This window comes from Hemibagrus wyckioides, linkage group LG13, assembly GCF_019097595.1.
Source record: "Hemibagrus wyckioides isolate EC202008001 linkage group LG13, SWU_Hwy_1.0, whole genome shotgun sequence".
NCBI lineage: Eukaryota > Metazoa > Chordata > Actinopteri > Siluriformes > Bagridae > Hemibagrus > Hemibagrus wyckioides.
In genome coordinates, this window is record NC_080722.1 from 9,840,799 (window position 1) to 9,861,355 (window position 20,557).

Below are 20,557 nucleotides of genomic sequence, written 5' to 3' on the forward strand. Positions count from 1 at the left end.
CTTAAATAAAGTGCTTTATCATGCGCAAACTTTGTAAAACTATGAGTTCTCTTCTGTATAAAAAATAAATTGCATGTATCCTCTGATAATTAACAAGAAAATGGTGTATAATATTATGTTATGAATAGTTATCAAATAACTATCACTATAACTATCTCTCTTACACATAGCATGTATCTACATCCACTGGGCAGTGTTTTAGGTAAAACTACTAAAGGTGCACTTGGTAAGTAGATAATTACTGACTAGAGCCAGAATACACAGTGTTCCTGATATGGTGGTACAGCACAACACCCACTAACATGTCAGTGTCAGTGCAGTGTTGAGAAAAGTCCACTACAGAAATAATATCTGGACAGAGATGGCTATAGGGTGGCTGCTTCGCTTTACAGTGATAAACAGGGTGGGTGGGGATGACAAATGCATAGTAAGTGTAGATACAAGGGAGCTACATGTCCCTAAAGTGTATATGCATATATAGTAGTGTGTGTGTCTGTGTGTGTCTCTGAGGAAGCCTTAACATTAGTAATACAACATTTTACTCTAAATTATCAGCTTGGCTTGTCGAGTACTCTTTTCTCTGCATGCCCTCTCCCTTTTCTTCATATGCACACATTTACCAAGATGTTTACAAAGCCACAAATCTAATTCCATCATTAGCGGTTGCCCAGCAACACAGTCTCCTAAATGATCATCTTATCAGGCTTATCTGAAACAGAGCGCTTTCAAAGTGAGACTCTAATTATCGTCTTGAACAGTTTTGAGAAACCGTGCCCTGTTCAGACAGTAAGCTTTTCCTGTATCAGATAATCAGCACACTCATCCTCACAACCATTTCAGATCCTAACATCATCCCCATTCCACACCTCCCATCCTCACAGGCAGAGAGGAAGAGCGGAATTTACAGTCTGATTTTATTTAAAGAAAAGAAAAAAAAATTCACAGCGCTTCAGTTAAGAAAGAAATGGGGGAAGAAAGAAGAAAGAGAGGGTGAAAAAAAAGAGAGAAAGATAGAAAGAGAACGTTGGCAACATGTTTACTTGCATAACCATGAGTAGCTTTCAGCAAGGCTGAGGCTACGGTTGCCAAGCAACGGCATCCGTGCAGCAGCTGCATTGCGCCATGGAGTTGGGAATATTGTGTGTGAAGTTGACCGTTTTTCCCCCTCCCCCATAAACCCCCGGGACATTTCATTAAAAAAGGTGTGTCTCTGCTCTCAACACAACAGACGTCACATGTAACTCATGATTAAAGTTTATTTTTATAACCTGAAATCCCAAACACTTTGGATATAAAGCAAACCTTAAACCTAAACAAACCCTCACACACAGACACCTACACACGTGTACGCACAGTTCTACAGAGCCACAGATCCAGCAGGCTGTCTAGATGGCGATGTGCTGACTCACTCCTTGTTTGGAGAAGTCGAGAGGGGGGCAATGGAGGACAGAGAGTGAAGGGAGGCTGCAAAGCTGCAAGCTGTACCTCAAACTGTTTGTTGGTGTAATCAAATCCACAGTAAATGGAAATTGATTCCATATATTTTTAATAATTACACAATTTGACGCCGAAGTGCACACAGTTTAGCATCTAAGCAAATGCTGCAGCTCCTCTCTTCTCTGCAGCAGTGTCTGCACTCATACACTTCAGTGCTGTGATGTTCCACCTGTAACTTATGAGGCAGCACTGACACCAACTGGTCATGAAGACAAACACCAGGTCACAGACACAACCACACACACACCCAGGGGAAGCAAGCAAGGGTGTTCAGCTGTTTAGCAGGTTAATGAACTGTCCCCTAGCCTTCCTTCAGACAAATTAGTTTCTGGAAGGTTCCCTGCTGTTTGTGGGTCCTCAGAGTCACCTCCTGTATACAGGATGTATTATAATAATGAGCACTTACAGTTTAAAGAAAAATGAACATATTGCATTGAGGCCAATTTGTGCCTCTAAAGTATATTTGAACAAGCAGGTAATAGAATGAATAATAAAATATATGAATGTATGAATGAGTTTGTTCTCCCAGTGCACCTGAGTTTTCTCTAGGGATCCAGTCCAAAGACATTGGCATCACTAAATTGTCCGTAGTGTATGAATGGGTGTGTGTGATTGTGCCTTGCGATAGGTTGGCACCTTTTTTTTCTCCAGTTTGTGCCCCAAGTCCTCTGGGATAGACTGCAGGCTACCATGTCACCCTGTATAGGAGAGGAAAATGGATGATGTTATGATTCTTTCATAATTATCTTATAGTGGATATGTAGATGATGGCATAGTGATGTAGTGAATAGCATTGCCACCCAAAAGCTCCATGGTCCCTGTCTCAATCCTGAGTATGATTACTCTCCGGGTGCCATATCACATTCTCCCCTGTCTGCGTAGTCTTCCTGTGGATTCTTCAGCTATCTTTCCACCTTTTCTGAAAACATGCTGGTAGATGAGCTGATTACACCAAATTGCCGCTAGGTCTGAAAGAGGTCTGAAAGAGTGTACACTTGGTGTCCTGTCATGAACAGGCATCTATCAGGTTCCACAGTGCATTTGAGTATTTCAGAAACCGAAGATCTCTTGGGATTTTCAGTGTCTAGACTGAAAGATGTAAAAGCACCTTGCTGATGAGGGAGGTCAAAGAAGAATGGCCAGATAGGAAGGCTACGGTAACTCAAAAAACTACTCCTAACAATTTTGGTGAGCTGAAAAGCATCTTGAGGCAGATGGGCTAAGAGTATACTGGGTTCTATACTGGGAACTGGATTTTAGGCTACAGAGGGCACAGTTTCATAGAAATGTAACAGTGGAAGATCAGCAAGATTGGAAAAATCCTTTGGCGTCATGCACTGGAGTTCATGACTGCGTACGGTGTTTATTCAGGTAAACAGATAGAGGTATAAAATGTGTTTTATAGTAGGGTCCTCAAACATTCCTCATCCTTGTATCAGGTGATTGATTTGATGTACAAATACTGGTGCTGACCTGAAAATTACAGATTACAGAATGGATCAGGTGTGTAGCTGCCTTTTCTCCATCCTTTTTACTTGTTGGAAAAGATTTGAAATCCTTCAGACCAAAGAAGGCTTGTGTACTGACTTTATATCTTTAAAAACAGGCCCTAAATAAGAATCATGAAAAATCAACATGAAAATATTTGGCTGGTCTTGAACTACCATTAGCATTTAATGGGTAGGTCTGTTGAATAAATTTAAGCATTTCCTCTCTGTGTTGCCTCATTTCTGAAAAATAACCCGAAGGCATACTGTTCCTTGTATTTTTTATCCAGAAATGCATTTTAAATCAGACTAGCAGCAGAAGCAGGGTAGAACAGGTCTGTTCAGGTTGTTAGGAATAACTCAGTGTCCAGCAGGTCACTGCAACAGTTGAATAAAAACAAGCTTGTTGGTGGAGGAGAGCCGCTCATTGTTAGTAACATGATTCCTGCTGAGGGCCTCATGCTTTTTTCGTTCTTCTTTTTTGGATCATCTTGTGCTTGTAAGTAGCCATTTTTATTTAGTTTTAAAATACCAATCCTTATGGGTGTCTGATATATATATTTTTATTGTCTTAGTTTTTTTGCAAAATAAAATATTATACTGAGTTGACATAATCGGTGCTTGAAAAATAATTAACATATTTCTTCTTTTTCTTCACTTGACCTCAGTTTTTGTTTGTTCATGCATCAGGGCCTGTTTGACTCTCTGTGCTGGACCACATGTTATAAATATTTAAGTTACATCACTGTTAGTGAAGGGGAAAGAGAAATGCTTAACTGCACTACAGGAAAGTCGCAATGTTCCCTGTTTTGCACTGTATGCTGTGGTGCAAAACCTGAATTAATATTTACTTAAATATGACATAATGATGAGGTATGTACTAATCATAAACTAATGAAAAGCTAATGGTCTCATAAGCTAAAAGTGTTATGAATTCATGTGTGAAGTTTATTTTGTGTTGAGTACATGCCTTAACTCATCATTAGTTCATATTGAAATAAGTATTAATGATTAGTTATTAGTGTATGATTATTCATGTACTGTTCTTGTAAAGCATTACAAATTATATTAACAAGATACTTAGTTGGTCATGTTTCTGAGTCTTTCTTCTAACTCTGTCCTCTAAAAACATGTATGTCCTTGCCATTATTACTGCTTCAATGTCTTTCATATCCAATGAACAGCTTTTGTATCCCTACACATTTTTCTTGCCATATGCTTTTATCTTTATGACAGGTTTTTCAGATCTGGCTAACAAACTGAAGACTGACAAAACCTAGACTTGATTTGTGTTTGATTTCGGTTTCGGATTGTCTTACAGGACACACCCACACTTCATCTTGAACATTTGTCTACAGATTATTTGTATAACAGATTTCCCTAGGCAGAAATGGTTTCCTGCGAAGCCATGTGGGATGCAAACCTTTGCCCTTGTACATATTTGAATACAACTTACAACAATTACAAGAGCCTACAGTCTGTTGGTGACTTGACCTTCAATCTGACCTCTGTGGCAGTGATTCCAAAATGCTTCCAGATGAAAGCAGAAGTCTACAACCTCCAGCTGTTTTCAGAGAGTAATGTAACAAGTCTGACTGATGGCGATGAGCTTTATGATCCAGCGTGTCAAGCCAATGGACTCTTCAAGGCCAAGCAGTGCAATAACAGTGATGTGTGTTGGTGTGTGGACAGTGCAGGTGTGCGTCAATCAGACAATGGTGACAGAAACCTTCAGTGTGAGGAGCTAGTTTTGCCAAAGTCAGTACAAATATGCTCTGTCAGTCTGAAATATTAGTCTAAAATGATTTCATATAAAATACTTAGCATTGTCTTCTTCTACAGCTGGGTACGTATTGAGATGAAGCACAAGGAGACCAGCAATCCTTTGGAGCTTTCCCAGTTGCAGAGGTGATTTGATGATTACTCCCTAATTGTGGCTTTTCTGGATATATAGTTAATAATAAACAACACATTTCTAGTTATTGGTTATTTATTTACAGGGCTATTGCCAGTGCCATTCAGGAACCAGATCCAAATGTGGATAGTAAAACTGAAGTCAAGGTGAGACTGAATTCAAATACACAGTAATGTCTGCCTATTTAATCCAGTAATTAATTCATCTTCATCTGGTCATCACACACATATGTGTTCCTTCCCCCAAACTGTTGTCACAAAGTTGTAAAACATCTGGTTATACATATATTATAAAAAAATATATATATGCAAATGTATTTCTCTGGTGTAGTATGAGGTTGATGCTCGTCTCATCACCATTGAGGTGAGGAAAAACCCTGATGATCAGAAAAAGGAGCAGTCAGTGTTGGCCTACTACACTGAGAAAGATGTGAGAAAGCAATGTTTAAGAAGTTTAATACATGCGCTTCAGTTCTATTGTCACGTACTAAAAAAAATATTATTTTCCACAAGGTTGTGGTGCAGTCGCTCCTCAGTGACCAACTTAAGATTGAACCAACAGTCGAAGGGGAAAAACTGGAGATTGAGAGCATCATGGTATATTACGTGGATGAGAAAGAGCCCAAACATAGCATGCAAATGCTCACTACAGGCCTTCTGACTGTCACTGGTGTGTTCATCCTGGCAGCTTGTCTTGGGATCCTCATTCTGGTCAGTTCCCTCACAGGGATAATGTCCTGTACCGATAGATGACAGGGAAATAGTAATGCCATTTGTGTAAATCGATGTAAAGTGCTTTTCCACATTATGTAGTGTTATGGTCATGAAACGAAATGGACTTAATTGGGATTATACTATATGTCATTAAGCTACAGTTTGTTTACCAAATATCAGTCAGTGGATATGGGGGGCATTAGTCCAAAAAAAATGTGTAATTTTATGTGTAACTCTGAAAGAGCTGGAGAGACAATGGCCATAAATCAGACAATCCATAAAGCTGCACTTTATGGTAAATTGCTGAGAAGAAAGATCATTTTGGGGGGAAAAAAGAAACACAATTTGAAGTTTGACAGAAGACATGCAGAAAAAGGTTATCTGGTCTGAGATCAAGCATGAACCTTTTAGCTTTGGCAGAAGGTGATACTGTACATTCGGTTGTCCATTACTCAGAGAACACAATCCTCCTGGTGAAACATGTTGGTAGTAGCATCATACACAACAAAATGTGTATGTAAGACATTGTATTGCCTTAAAATATATTTGATTTCTTCTGAATGACTTGTGTTAGTATGCAGTTACTGTATTCACTGTTACAGGGATCTAAATTTATTGATGTCTTCCTTCCTGTTTTAGTTCTTGATCAGAAAACAAAAGAGGGGCCAATATGCAAAAGCTCAGGTGAGGTTAATGATGCTATATTTTATAGACATTCTGTAATCTAATCTGTTACAATTCCAAACTTTCTTTGGAGATACATATGTTATGTAAGGATCTGTCATGTGTGAGGTTTGGAATTTTGTGCTGATAAACACTGAGACAAACGTGGGCATGTTAAAATTGAATTTCTTTGCAGACCTGTGAAATGGAGGAGATTTAGATACTAAACTGGATTGCAGGATGATGGAAAATGATGACGCAACAAAACACCTGATGATTATTAATACATAAATTGTTCATGATTTTACATTTATGCTATTGTCACTGCTTCTCTTGTCCTTCTTCTATTCTGTTGAGTATATTACTTATATATAAGTATATATTATTTTAAGCTAATCCTTTAAAATAAAGTCCTGTATTGTACTGTTATTGGATAGACTTTGTGTATTTAATATTGCGCATCATCATCGTCCTTGCCATATTATAATGTTATAGTACAGTATTTTAATATTAGTATTATAAGTAATAATTGCTAAAAATTACAGTTGTTTAGTTGCAAGAAAAAAAGGCTTTATGAAACCTTCAAAAACTACACGGATCAGCCATAACATTATGACCACTGACAGGTGCCGTGAATAACACTGATTATCTCCTCATCATGGCACCTGTTAGTGGGTGGGATATATTAGGCAGCAAGTGAACATTTTGTCCTCAAAGTCGATGAGTTAGAAGCAGGAAAAATGGGCAAGTGTAAGGATTTCAGCGAGTTTGACAAGGGCCAAATTGTGATGGCTAGACGACTGGATCAGAGCATCTCCAAAACTGCAGCTCTTGTGGGCCTGTAAGTCCTTTAAGTCCTAGAAGTTGTGAGATGTGGCCTTTGGAGGCCCCAGCTCATCATTTACAGGACCTAATGGATCTGCTGGTTTGTTTATTTAAGATTATGTTGTTAATTGCAGTATTTTGGAAACCTGACCTCTGTCATTAAAAGGACATTTGTTTGTTCATTCAGTCAGTCATCTTTGGTAAATGCTTTGTCCTGGTCAATGGTAAACTGGCCAGGTACACACCCTGAATTGGACATCAGTCACTCACATGGAACCAAGCACACAAGTTCACATCCTGGGAGAATTTTAGTATAATTCCACCTACTGGCATGATTTGGGTGGTGGAAATGAACCGGAGAACTTGGAGGAAACCTCCAAATTTCTCAATTTAATTCACTTTATTGTATAGCGCTTTTAACAATGGACACTGTGTCAAAGCAGCTTTTCAGAAGTATAGAAACATAGAAAGAAATTATAAAATTTAAAGTTAGGTTACTATTTTATCCCTAATGAGCAAGCCCGAGGTGACTCCCTGAGATGATATGAGGAAGAAACCTTGAGAGGAACCAGGCTCTGAAGGGAACCTCATCCTCATCTGGGTGACACTGGACAGTAAAGTGACTGTTGATAATGTCCCTTCTTTACTCATGAATAAAGTTACGTATATAACTGACACTTATATAACATCTTTTTCTAGTCAAAGTAATCAAATACAAATAAAACAGGGTTAATAAGCAGAGAAACCGATAAATATTTAACTTCTCGGTTAGTGCAGGAACCGCGACCCTGTGATGACGTGTTTCCGGTGCTGGTGCTGTCGGTGGCGGGAGATTCCAGCATGGCGGTGCAACCAAAACAGAACTTGTCCATGGACAGCGCGTCCGAAACCGGGTTTATAAACTTTTATTTTTCCATGCCCGAAAAACCGGACACTACGGTGAGAATATTTGACCGCAGCGATTACTACACCGTGCACGGAAAAGATGCGAGCTTTGCTGCAAAAGAAGTTTTCAAGACGAATGGAGTTATTAAAATGCTTGGTGCAGGTGGGTATGGCTAATGGTCAAGGCTAAGCTAAGTAGAGAAATGCAGGTCTTAAAGTTTTATTTTTCTTTAGCATCCAACCGAAAGTATTTCTGTTAACATATTTACATTTTTACATTACATTTACATTTACATTTACATCTCTTTTCCTCTGAAGCTGGTTAGGGATATGTTTATGCACGTGATTAGCTCGTTTAGCCAGCTACAGTTAGACATTTAGCTTTTACCTTGGTAATAGTTAGCAGGATGTACAGTATATGGCTGAAAGTATGTGGACATCTGATTATGTGCAAGATCCCAAGACTGATGATTCGAAATTGAAAGCACACAATACACAAAAAGTAGCATTACATTTTTCCTTCACTGGAACTAAGGGGCCCAAATATGAACCAGTTTCTCAATGCCCATGTGCACAAAGAGAGCGCCATGAAGACATGGTGTGCCAAGGGTCTGCACAGAACCCTGATCTCAACCCTATTGCTGTGATCTCACCACCACCATGCTGCCAGTGAAATATAATTCCACACGTTTGTGCAGTTTTAATTTTATTACAGGTTATTAATTTTTTTTAATTTTCTAGTTTTAATTCATCCCATAGGTGTTAAGATCAGGACTCTGTGCAGGTCAGTCAAGATCCTCCACACCAAACTCGCTCATCCATGTCTTTATGGACCTTGCTTTGTGCGCTGGTGTGCAGTCATGTTGGAACAGGAAGGGATCATCAGCAAACTGTTCCCACAAAGCTGGGAGCATGAAATTGTCCAAAATGTCTTGGTATGCTGAAGCATTAAGAGTTCCTTTCACTGGAACTAAGGGACCAAACCCAACACCTGAATTCCATTATTTGAAGGGGTGTCCCAACACTTTTGGTAATATAGTGTTTATTGGATAAATTCAAGATGCTTTTTCCCCCCTGAAATGTGTCTTTATATGAAATACAGGCAGCAGGAAGCTGGAGAGTGTGGTACTCAGTAAGATGAACTTCGAGGCGTTTGTGAGAGACCTGCTGTTGGTCAGGCAGTACCGTGTGGAAGTCTATAAGAATAAGTCGGGAAGCAAGAGCAGCAAAGATCACGACTGGCAAATAGCCTACAAGGTAAAGTTAAATGTAAAGGTAAACTCTGAGATTCACCTAGACACTTGGACAACTTTTATTATCGCCATGACTGTGCTTAAAGTTAACACTGAACCACCTCCAATACAGTTTTCTACAGGCATATGATCCATTTTACCAAGTAACCTTACTATTAGGTTCAGTCAGTGTGTGTGTATATCACATACAAACAATTGTATCTGTGATTGCTATACATTATGGCTAATACCACTTTATCAAAGTCTGGCTAGACCAAATCTGCAGCTATATAGACATTTAGATATTTGTAGCCATATATTTGAAGCCATCAGTTCTAATATGGAAGTATCACAACGAGTGCAAAGATTGTGAAAAAGCAGTCGGAAAAAACACAGGTACTTAATAAAAAAAACAATGGCAGATCAAATGTGGCTTGGCTTCTGATTACTCAAACAAGCAGCTATTCTTTTGTCCAGAATGTCAGTGTAATGATATAATTCATGTTTTATAATTTGTCCACACTTGTGGTTATTTTACCACTGGTTTGGTCCAGTTATCAATTTCATTCTCTCACACTCACTGTTCTCTTTTGCTGTAATAAATTGTAGTACATTTGTTCCAGTTACAATTAATATATTAACAATTTACAAAGGAATAGTTTCATTTTCTTCTTTGTTCCATCTTTGTGTAACGGGATGTGTGTTTTAGGCCTCTCCAGGAAACCTGACCCAGTTTGAGGAGGTTCTGTTTGGTAGTGGAGGAGGTTTAGGGGAAGGGGCTGCTGGAGTGGTCGGGATCCGTATTGGAACAGCAAGTGATGGACAGCGTGTCGTGGGTGTCGGGTATGTTGATAGCATACTCCGAAAGCTCGGGGTGTGCGAGTTTCCAGATAATGACCAGTTCTCCAATCTGGAAGCTCTCCTCGTGCAGATAGGACCGAAAGAGTGTGTGCTTCCTGCTGGGGATACAGCAGGAGATCTGGGTAAACTAAGAGAGGTATCTACAGTGGGAATTTGATTTTGTGTGTGTGACAATGACAATGTGTGAGAAAACCTAAAAGCTGATGTAATGCTTTTTGTGTTTTTGGTTCTTGCTACAGGTTGTGCAGCGTGGAGGCATTCTCTTCTCAGACAGGAAGAAGGCAGAGTTTACAACCAAAGACATAGTTCAGGATCTGAACCGTTTACTGAAGACTCAGAAGGGAGAGACCGTGTCTAGTGCCGCACTCCCAGAGATGGAGAAACAGGTCAGTGGTGCTTTGTAGACATTTTAATTTCTCGGGAATAAGCACCGTTTATATGGCAGATAATGTGGGGTTCTCACTTTGCGGTGATGGAAAAGAACATTTGACATTTTATACTTAATGTAGCTAAACTATTAGAACAAAACATTTGAAGTTTACTTATTCCTTCTCAGTAGATTGGTGATTAGTAAATAAAAATTCGGTTAGTAAATAATTCTAAAAAGTACAGAAATAGATATTTTCCCTGTTGGATGCACCAGTGCACAGGGTTTGTTTGTTTTTGTTTCAAGGTTCTGAAATTTCAGCACTGCCAAGCCATAGATACTATGTTAAAACCATTGGTTTGATTTTATGTTTTTCTTTTATTTCTACAGATTGCTATGTCCTCTTTGGCTGCTGTCATAAAGTATCTGGAGCTTCTTTCTGATGAGGCCAACTTCAATTCCTACAAAATGACCACATTTGACCTGAGCCAGTACATGCGGCTCGACAACGCTGCTGTGAAGGCACTTAACCTCTTCCAAGTGAGTGAATATAGGTTTTTATAAAACCTGAGCTTTTATTTTTTTTAAGCAAATATACATTTGCCTGTGTAAACAGGGATAATTGTTGTGTTCCTTATTTTCTGGTCTTCATCATGATACCTGTGTAATCTGTGTGTCTTTTGTAAACAAATTTAGTTTTGTTGATTTTGGAACAATTTGATCTTAATAAATCAAAGAGGAAATGGAATGTCCATTATAAACCCAACAACAGTTTTGTTAATGTGTGCTAGGTTTTTTCTCATCAGAATTGTAAATTTCTAATCACTTACTGTACTCTTTCTCCTTCAAGGTATTGTTGCTGTGTTTTGTCCATTTCTTGCTTTTTGTGCTGACTGATTACTTGCCCTTAATCCACCCTGAGTGTGACATCACAAGAAATATGACCCGCATGTGGATATGGTCAATACCTTTGACTGATTAATTTTTTTTTCTAGGCTTCCTCTGATGATCCTACAGGTACACACTCCCTAGCAGGACTTTTGAACAAGTGTCGAACACCTCAAGGCCAGCGACTGGTCAGCCAGTGGCTTAAACAGCCTCTGATGGACAAAAACAAGATTGAGGAAAGGTGAGGTTATTGTCCTTTTTTTATGAATTAATAAACATGGGTGAAAATCGAAGTTTAGGTTAGACAGGTTTATAATTTCCTCTATGATTGGCCCGTCAATGTTACTGAATCAGAACTAGGAATGAGTAAATGAGTGTGCCACAGCATGAGTTTCTGTGCGAAGTTAAGGTGTAATCAAATATTCTCAATCACCTGGGCTGTGTGGTTATATCAGCCAGTGCCATGCTGGTAGATTACTTCCACCTTGTGTTTATAAATGGTTTTGCATTCATGAAACATCAGTCTTATTGAGTAGGGGATGAAATATATGATCAAGATACTGTTCAGCCTTCTTTGTGTTTAGGATTTTGAACATACTGTACAAAATAAGACCTTGAATATTAAAATAAATAATATAATGTTATCACCATAGACAGCCATATAAGACATTTAAAGCATCTTTATAGGATGTGTGATTATTACCACAGCAGATTAAATAACAACGTCTAATGTTAGCAAATGGAGCGAAACTCAGCAGTATTGTTGAATGTTTAATTGATTAAAAAAAGATCTGTTCAAAGGACACATAAGCATTTTACAGGGTCTGAAGACATCCTTTCCTAATCATCTCTGCACTTTTGTTTATACTGCCTAGTAGAAATAAGTAATATTTATTTACTACTGTTTATAGTATTTGGCAGATGCCCTTATCCGGAGGAACTTGCTGAAGTGTTTTGTACATTAAAAGCAGATCCTGTGCTAGTACATCCCATGCTAGTAAAAATAAGTCAGGGTCTAAAAATACCATCAAGCTTAGACTCTGTTAGAGAAGAGATGATACAGCAACAAAACTGTACAAGTTGAAAAGCTTGATTCATGTCTTTCTATACACAGTATAATTAATCTTTCACTACTTTTATACACAACACTATAATAAACTATACATGAACATACACCATACTGTGCTGTGTTGATGTGCTTTGGTAAATTCTTTGGTAAACTCTTAGGCTAGACCTTGTGGAGTGTTTTGTGGAGGACTCGGAGCTGAGACAGAGCTGCCATGAGGACCTTCTGCGTCGCTTGCCTGACATGAATCGCCTGGCTAAAAAATTTCAGCGTCAGAACGCCAACCTGCAGGACTGTTATCGTGTGTACCAGGCTGTGGGTCAGCTTCCAGGCCTGGTGCTGGCCTTAGAGAGACATGCTGGTGTGAACCTGATCCTCTTATATCTAGTGTTTTAGTCACGAAAAGATTCACAAAGATTTACGTTGTCGACAATATTCAGTATAGTTCTCTTCATTTTAAAGATTTAGAGTAATTTGAGTAGCCGACAACTCTGGCCTTTTTCTCTTGTAAATAAATGTGACTAATAGCAAATTTTAACAACCCAGTAATCCATATTCAACCTCCTCTAGTAGTTAAATCATGTATTAGAGGTTTATGCATTAAAGCAATTTAAAAATATCCTCCCATTCCTACCACTGACAGGCAAACATCAAGTCCTGTTGCACGCAGCGTTCATTACACCCCTCAATGACCTCGTCTCTGATTTCTCCAAGTTTCAGGAGATGATTGAAACTACGCTGGACATGAACCAGGTCATGATTTGTCCTTTATCTCAGCTATCCAGAACAAGGTCATTCTTTTATTTTCCCCTCATGGTTATTCTGTTAATGTCTATTCCCTTTGTGGTCTATTTATAGATTGAGCACCATGAATTTCTGGTAAAACCCTCCTTTGACCCCACACTGACTGAACTGAGGGAGAACATGGACCAGCTGGAGAAAAGCATGCAGGCAACTCTAAACAGTGCAGCCCGAGAGCTTAGTAAGACGGATTCCACCATGATTTTTCAATGCCACTTTTAGATAAAGATTTTTTTTTTGTCTTGGAAGTGTACTAGACTAGTAGTCAGCATATTCGGTAGTGATTATGTACACACAATTTACAAATTATTTGATTTGACAGAAATCATCAAGCTTCTGACTTATTTTCTGTTAAAAATGTGTTTTATAAAGAATGGATTACAAACTAGGAATATTTGAAGGCTTGCAGTAACAGCTGCAAAATGATAAAGAAAATTAAATATTAGAAAACATCTTCATAGTAACAAAAACTATCATTTAACAAGGTGCCAGTATTTATGTGCCTGCCAGTGGAATTCAAATAGGCGTGTTGTGCCTTCAGTCCTAAAACCCCATTATTTTATACTTTATGAAGTAAGCACATATAGATTAGATTAGTTTTTGGACTTTAATACAGTTTTTAACAAAAAAAAGTGGAGTTCAGCTTATTGCGTTGAATGCTTTTCATGAAGGAATGTCATTTTGTTCAAAACCAGCTCATATTTATTTATGTATTATTTATTTACTATTTAATGTAGTAGTATAAAAATAAATGTTTATTAAATATTCAAATGCATCTAAGTGCAATTTGTAATTGCCTATTTATAGCAAAATTCCCTATTTATAGCTTTCACTCTTATTCTGCTATGCAAAATTAGTTTTTACTCATGATTCAGAATGCTATTCACTATTTTTGTACATTTCTCAAAACTCTGCCTCGTTAGTATATTGTCATTGTTGTTTGTTTTTTTTTGTTTTGTTTTTTCATAGATTTGGATGCAGGCAAGACGATAAAGCTGGAATCCAATGCACAGATGGGATACTACTTCCGTGTCACCTGCAAAGAGGAGAAAACCCTGCGCAACAATAAAAAATTCACAACTTTGGATGTGCAAAAGAACGGAGTGCGCTTCACCAACAGGTGAGAGTTTTAATCCTGATGAAGATGAGTGTGAAGGTGTGTCCTGGTTTCAGTGTGTGATAACAGAAAGGTGATGCTTTGCTGCTTTTCAGTAAGCTGAGCTCTTTGAATGAGGAGTACACCAAAAGCAGGGAAGAGTATGAGGAGGCTCAGAACGCCATTGTAAAAGAAATCATCAGCATCGCTGCTGGTAAGTCTGTCTTTTCATTGGTCTGAATTAGCACTGACAGGGTCATGTACTGATGATGTGTTTGATCTGCAGGCTATGTGGACCCACTGCAGATCTTGAATGACGTGGTAGCCCAGCTAGATGCAGTGGTGAGCTTTGCGGTCGTATCCAATGCGGCCCCTGTGCCCTATGTGAGGCCTACGATACTGGAGAAAGGTAGCGGCAGGTTAATCCTGAAAGGAGCACGTCATCCTTGTGTGGAAGCCCAGGACGATGTGGCCTTCATCCCCAATGATGTGACCTTCACTAAAGGAAAGGAGATGTTCCACATCATTACAGGTATACTGCTGTCTCACTGTTGTTGGAAAAATTCAATTTCATGCTTCTTTGGAGCTGAAGAGTAGGATGGGGCAGCAGGCCATTACAGGAGGTGTAATCTACACCAGCTGACATTAAATAAATCTTACAAAGCTTATAAAGGCTTTATAAGGCACAGAGACGTTTGGATTAAAGTCACCGTAATGGATTTCTGCCATATTGGATTCCTTTATTGCAATGTAATTACAATTTCCATGTATGAATGAGTCATTTCACATAAAATGAACATATGGATTAAGTGTGTACAGATGTAATAAATATTGTTTCTATATGTCATACTATGTAACTATCCTTTATTTGTCTTAGTACAGGGATGTCCAATCTTATCTGAAAAGTGCTGATGTGGGTGCAGTTTTTCATTCCAACAAGCTGAAGCCACACCTGAGTCTACTGAAAGCCAGGATTAACCGATTAAACAGGAGGAATTGGGTGTGGCTTCTGCTCGATTTGTATGAAAACCTGCACCCATACCCTTTGCGGATAAGATCGGACATCCCTGTCAGGTACAGTATTTTTAAAATACAGTTCTGACAAATTGAATGAGGACACTGTTTTATAAATTCACTTTTAGGTATACTTTTATACCTAGGCCTGGGATTTTTGTGGGCTCTTTTGTGCTTTTTCGGTTAAAAGCAGAGATCAGGCCAAATGCAAATAAATTTGGCCACCAGTTTACTGAAATGGAGAAGGATGCAGGATATAAAAGATTTACTTTTAGTAGGAGTTGCTTTCACTTTTACATAAACGTGACCTGTGTATTTAAAGGCCTTAGTCAAGTGAGACAAAAGAAACCAAGTGGACTGGACTGTGCATGCATAGTGTTTGCTTTATTTTCTATTATTCTGAGCAGTGCAAGAGGGGTGTTGGGAAAACTGGGGATTTTTAGTAGACACTACCCGATGCTACATACACTGTATAATGGTGGACCTCTTACACCTAATAAAATCTAATCACAGTCAGCTTAACCTCAAAAGATGTTCAGAAGTGTGTATTCAAATTCACGTCACATTTTGTTTGTCCTGCATGCGGAACATCTTTAACACCCACTGCGTTTCTGCTCTTCTGTGTAGGTCCAAACATGGGTGGGAAATCCACCTACATCCGTCAGGTGGGTGTGATCGTGCTGATGGCGCAGGTTGGCTGCTTCGTGCCATGTGATGAAGCGGAGGTGAGTGTGGTGGACAGTGTGCTGGCCCGTGTTGGTGCAGGGGACAGCCAGATTAAAGGAGTGTCCACATTTATGGCTGAGATGCTCGAGACAGCCTCTATCTTACGGTCAGTATTTATGTTCCCTTAGCATTATTAGACTTACAGAACCATGTGTTACATATACCCCATTAGACAAGATTCAGAAATATTTTTATAGACAAGTATTGATGTTAAGCATTGCTGGGTTCTTGTTGCCAAATGTCTCATTCCTCTTTCACCTTTTAAACATCAGTTCTGCCTCTGAGGACTCTCTGGTCATAATTGATGAACTGGGAAGAGGAACTTCCACATACGATGGCTTCGGCTTGGCTTGGGCCATCTCTGAATACATTTCCACACGCCTGAAGTCCTTCTGCCTGTTTGCCACTCACTTCCACGAGCTGACCGCTTTAGCACAGCAAGTGTCTACTGTGAACAACCTCCATGTCACTGCACTGACCACAGACAACACTCTCACCATGCTCTACAGAGTTAAACCTGGTCAGTCCTGTTTCGTAGTATAATAGTAGAGGGAGAAAGATGAAAGCGCTTTGCATATATTGTTCATATTTAGTATTAAAATCAACCTTACACTTTATTGATTAATGCCAGTGTCAGACTATAGTGGTCCTCTTTCAGAATAATACTCATCACTCTGTACAAGATGATTCTAAAAAATTAGAGTTGTGTGATCGCCCACTCAGGTCATACGATAAAGAGCCTCTAATGATGGTCCATTAGCATACGTTGTTTACAGTTGGCCATTTCCACTTCCATATCCTCCTCTGAGATTCATGGCATCCTACGCTGTCCTTCTATGCCGCTCTGTTTTTTAGACGAGCTTCGAGGCAGTGCTCACACCCTGAGATTTTAATCAAAAATTTTCTGACACTGCCAGAACTTTGTTGTCAGCTGTCTTTGGTCCTAGTAGCACTAAATTGGCTGCCGGGGAGCTTGTCACATTATGCTCACTCAGGCCACTGATCTCAGCTCATGGCCAAAGAATTCTTTTATAGTGTGGGCTTTTTATCTGCAGCAGTGAGAAAGAAGGCTAGAAATCATACAGTTAAACAAGGCTTTCAGGGTATAAAAGAATTAATACATATAGATGCTAAATGTAAATAGTAATTTTTTATAACAGTAGGTTTGCTAATTAAATATTTTGTACACAATATTTCTAATTGTGTAGTTTTGTTAGTTGTCTTATAGGAAATTACAGAATATACAGCCCTAATGTAAAGTGTAAAGAAAATAAATAATTTCTTTTATTTATTTATTTATTACATGTTAAATCCTTTTTGTCTTTGACCGGTGTATTTTGTTTATTTAATATCCGGATGTGTCCTATGATCAGGTGTGTGTGACCAGAGCTTTGGGATTCATGTGGCTGAGCTGGCTAACTTCCCCAAACATGTCATTGCTTATGCTCGGGAAAAGGCTTTGGAGCTTGAGGAGTTTCAGGACGTGTCCAGAGCTGATGAGGATGCTGGACCTGAAGCTAAAAAGCGCTGCTTGGAGAAAAGGGTGAGTTAGTCAGTTTTATTTTCATGCATGCTGTAATTTATCGGATGCTCTGCAAAACCTCGGACATATTTCTGTTTATTTCCTCCTGTTGATTCATCCCTAGGATGGTGAGAAGATTATTGAGGATTTCCTGAGAAAGGTAAAGGCTCTGCCTGTCCAGGATATGACTGATGAGGCTATCAAAGAAGAGCTGCTCAAACTGAAGGCTGAGGTGGTCGCTCAGAACAACTCCTTTGTTAATGACATAGTTGCACGTACTGAGAATGCGAAAACTATGTTGGCATAAAGCTTGACGCGATGTGAAATCCATTTCCTCTTCCATGTGTATAATACTCTAAGAATAACCTATTGCTTAAACTTGTTTTAGAGTTGTGTCCTTTTGCATTTCATTGTTTTTCCTAGTAAACTACTGTATCCTGCCTATTTGTGTTTGTTGTATCCTTCACATAGAATCTCTACCAGAATATTCTGGGGTCTTTTTATGTCAGGAAGCTTTTGGTTGTCTTGGAAGATGGTTTAGTTCATATTCACTCCAACAGTGCTGCATTGTAGAGAAAAATAAATCAAGGAAATTTTGCCATCTAGTGGGTAAATCATATATCAGGAAACTGGATCCATTGTGACCCTGACTGAGATAAAGCACCTACTGAAGATGAATGAATAAAAGTGTAATCTTAATTTATTTGTGTCCTCAGGCACATTTGATCAGAAGAAGCAAACTATGTACAATTTCTTCCAGGATATTTATCATTTTTAAGCCACATTTTAATATGTGGGTTTAATGTTAAATTTAATTTAAATTATTTTGTGCACATTCCCAGTCAGCCTCCCAGTCATTGACTGGTTAGTAGGTGAAATACCCTGATCTGTGCTAGATAGTAACATGTAAAACAAAATGTTTTACTGAATTTAAAAAGCTTTGCATCAACTTAAAAGCATGTTCAATTTCAAAATAAACCATAAAGATTTTCTAATTTACACAATGCTACTAAATCTTACTGACTGAGAGTTTACACTATTCCATACCATTTGACAGACATCAAGATGGCTTAAGAATTAGAACTAGAGTTTGATTGTTCTCCCTGTTAGTACTGTGGCTTGGCATCTCTAAATTGTCTTTAGTGATTGTGCCCTGTGATGAGTTGGCACCCTGTCCCACATTTTGTCCTAAGTCCCCCTAGGATAGACTCCAGGTTCCCTGTGACCCTGGATATACACTATATTGCCAAAAGTTTTGGGACACCCCTCCAAATCATTAAACTCAGGGATTGGGCTTGGCCCCTTAGCTCCAGTGAAAGGAACTCTTAATGCTTCAGCATACCAAGACATTTTGGACAATTTCATGCTCCCAATTTTGTGGGAACAGTTTGGGGATGACCCCTTCCTGTTTCGACATGACTGCACACCAGTGCACAAAGCAAGGTCCATAAAGACATGGATGAGCGAGTTTGGTGTGGAAGAACTTGACTGACCTGCACTTGACTGATCTTAACACCTTTGAGATGAATTAGAGCGGAGACTGTGAGCCAGTCCTTCTTGTCCAACATCAGTGCCTGACCTCACAAATGCGCTTCTAGAGGAATGGTCAAAAATTCCCATAAACACACTCCTAAACTTTGTGGAAAGCCTTCCCAGAAGAGTTGAAGCTGTTATAGCTGCAAAGGGCAGGCCAACTCCATATTACATTCATGTGCATGTAAAGGCAGACGTCCTAAAACTTTTGCAATATAGTGTGTATGTGGATGGATACCATTAGAAAGTTGTTGTTTTTTTTCCCTGAATACATACATCTGGGTTTGAAACTGGGCAATGGTAGCACAGTGGTTAAGGTGTTGGACTACTGCTCAGAAGGTTTGTAAGTTTAAGTCCCTGGACCACCAACCTGCTGGTATGCGAAGCAAGGCCCTTATCTTCAGCTACTCATTTGTATAAATGAGATAAATGTAAGTTACCCTAGATAAGGGTGTCTGCCAAATGCTGTAAATGGAAAGTAAAAGTAGGATGTTTAACGGCACTAATCCAGGATTATGGAAATTCTTGAAACCTCCTGGACACAGGAGGTTTCTGTCTCTAATATACACTACTGCATCTAAAGTCTAATGTTCCCTTATTTTCTGTTCTAATGAAGCCTCAGTAATGCATTTCATGTTCCTCAGTTTGTTGTACATGCAAAACAATCTTAGAACCATAGTGTTGAAAGTTTAATAACGCAATCTGGGTTAATCTTTAAAAAGGTCTTGAGTTTATCATGAAAGTGAAATAACTCTGTATAGACCTAATCTCAAAATCAGATCATTTCTGTGTTGGACCATAGTTATTTATTTTAAAAACACAGACAGTAATGTAAAATTGTCAGAACCCACATATGATGGTGGTATGATGGTGGTTTTATACGGGCTTGCAAATTTGACTTTATGTTTGTTTAATGTGCTGGAGGTTTTTGGATTCAACTCACTTTCACCCTAAATGATCCTCAGTGCAATCTATGGATACTCAGTGCTTTATGTTAACTTGTAAACTTTAACCAGTAAACTTTTCAGACACAGATAGATAACATGAACTGTGAAAAGATTCACTTTATTGTCCATTAAAGGATGGAAATATGTCTTTTGGTTCAAAACATAACAAACGTAATAGACACTGCTTGTAGCACCCCAATGACCTCAAAGCAGAATAATGCACTGATTAAAACTGCTATAGGAAGCCTATACCAGGGGTCCTTGGTGTGATCCTAAGCTCTAGGCAACTCTAAATTAGTGGTGAGAGTGAATGCGCATGAATGTGTGAGTGTATACATACCATACATCTAGGGTGTATGTGTGGGTGTGTATATATATATATATATATATATATATATATATATATATATATATATATATATATATATATATATACACCGATAAGCCATAACATTATGACTGCCTAATATTGTGTTGGTCCCCCTTTTCTTGGCACCAGATCCTTTAAGTCCTCTAAGT

General features: G+C 38.7%; 2 protein-coding genes across 2 annotated transcripts; both read left to right on the plus strand.

Moving 5' to 3' along the window:
• Positions 1-3,232: 3,232 nt before the first annotated feature.
• Positions 3,233-6,704, plus strand: LOC131363335 (epithelial cell adhesion molecule-like). The gene is made up of 8 exons (XM_058405754.1): positions 3,233-3,483; positions 4,502-4,742; positions 4,827-4,892; positions 4,985-5,045; positions 5,230-5,328; positions 5,412-5,609; positions 6,252-6,296; positions 6,472-6,704. The coding sequence occupies exons 1-8, from the start codon at positions 3,423-3,425 to the stop codon at positions 6,493-6,495; spliced, it is 795 nt and encodes a 264-aa protein (XP_058261737.1). The 5' UTR covers positions 3,233-3,422; the 3' UTR covers positions 6,496-6,704.
• Positions 6,705-7,913: 1,209 nt separating this feature from the next.
• msh2 (mutS homolog 2 (E. coli)) lies at positions 7,914-18,002 on the plus strand. Its single transcript, XM_058407337.1, has 16 exons — positions 7,914-8,148; positions 9,088-9,242; positions 9,927-10,214; positions 10,318-10,464; positions 10,836-10,985; positions 11,441-11,574; positions 12,561-12,760; positions 13,043-13,152; positions 13,258-13,381; positions 14,170-14,320; positions 14,413-14,510; positions 14,583-14,828; positions 15,938-16,142; positions 16,309-16,556; positions 17,410-17,579; positions 17,683-18,002. Exons 1-16 carry the CDS (start codon positions 7,941-7,943, stop codon positions 17,863-17,865), a joined length of 2,817 nt encoding a protein of 938 aa, XP_058263320.1. The 5' UTR covers positions 7,914-7,940; the 3' UTR covers positions 17,866-18,002.
• The last annotated feature ends 2,555 nt before the right edge of the window (positions 18,003-20,557 follow it).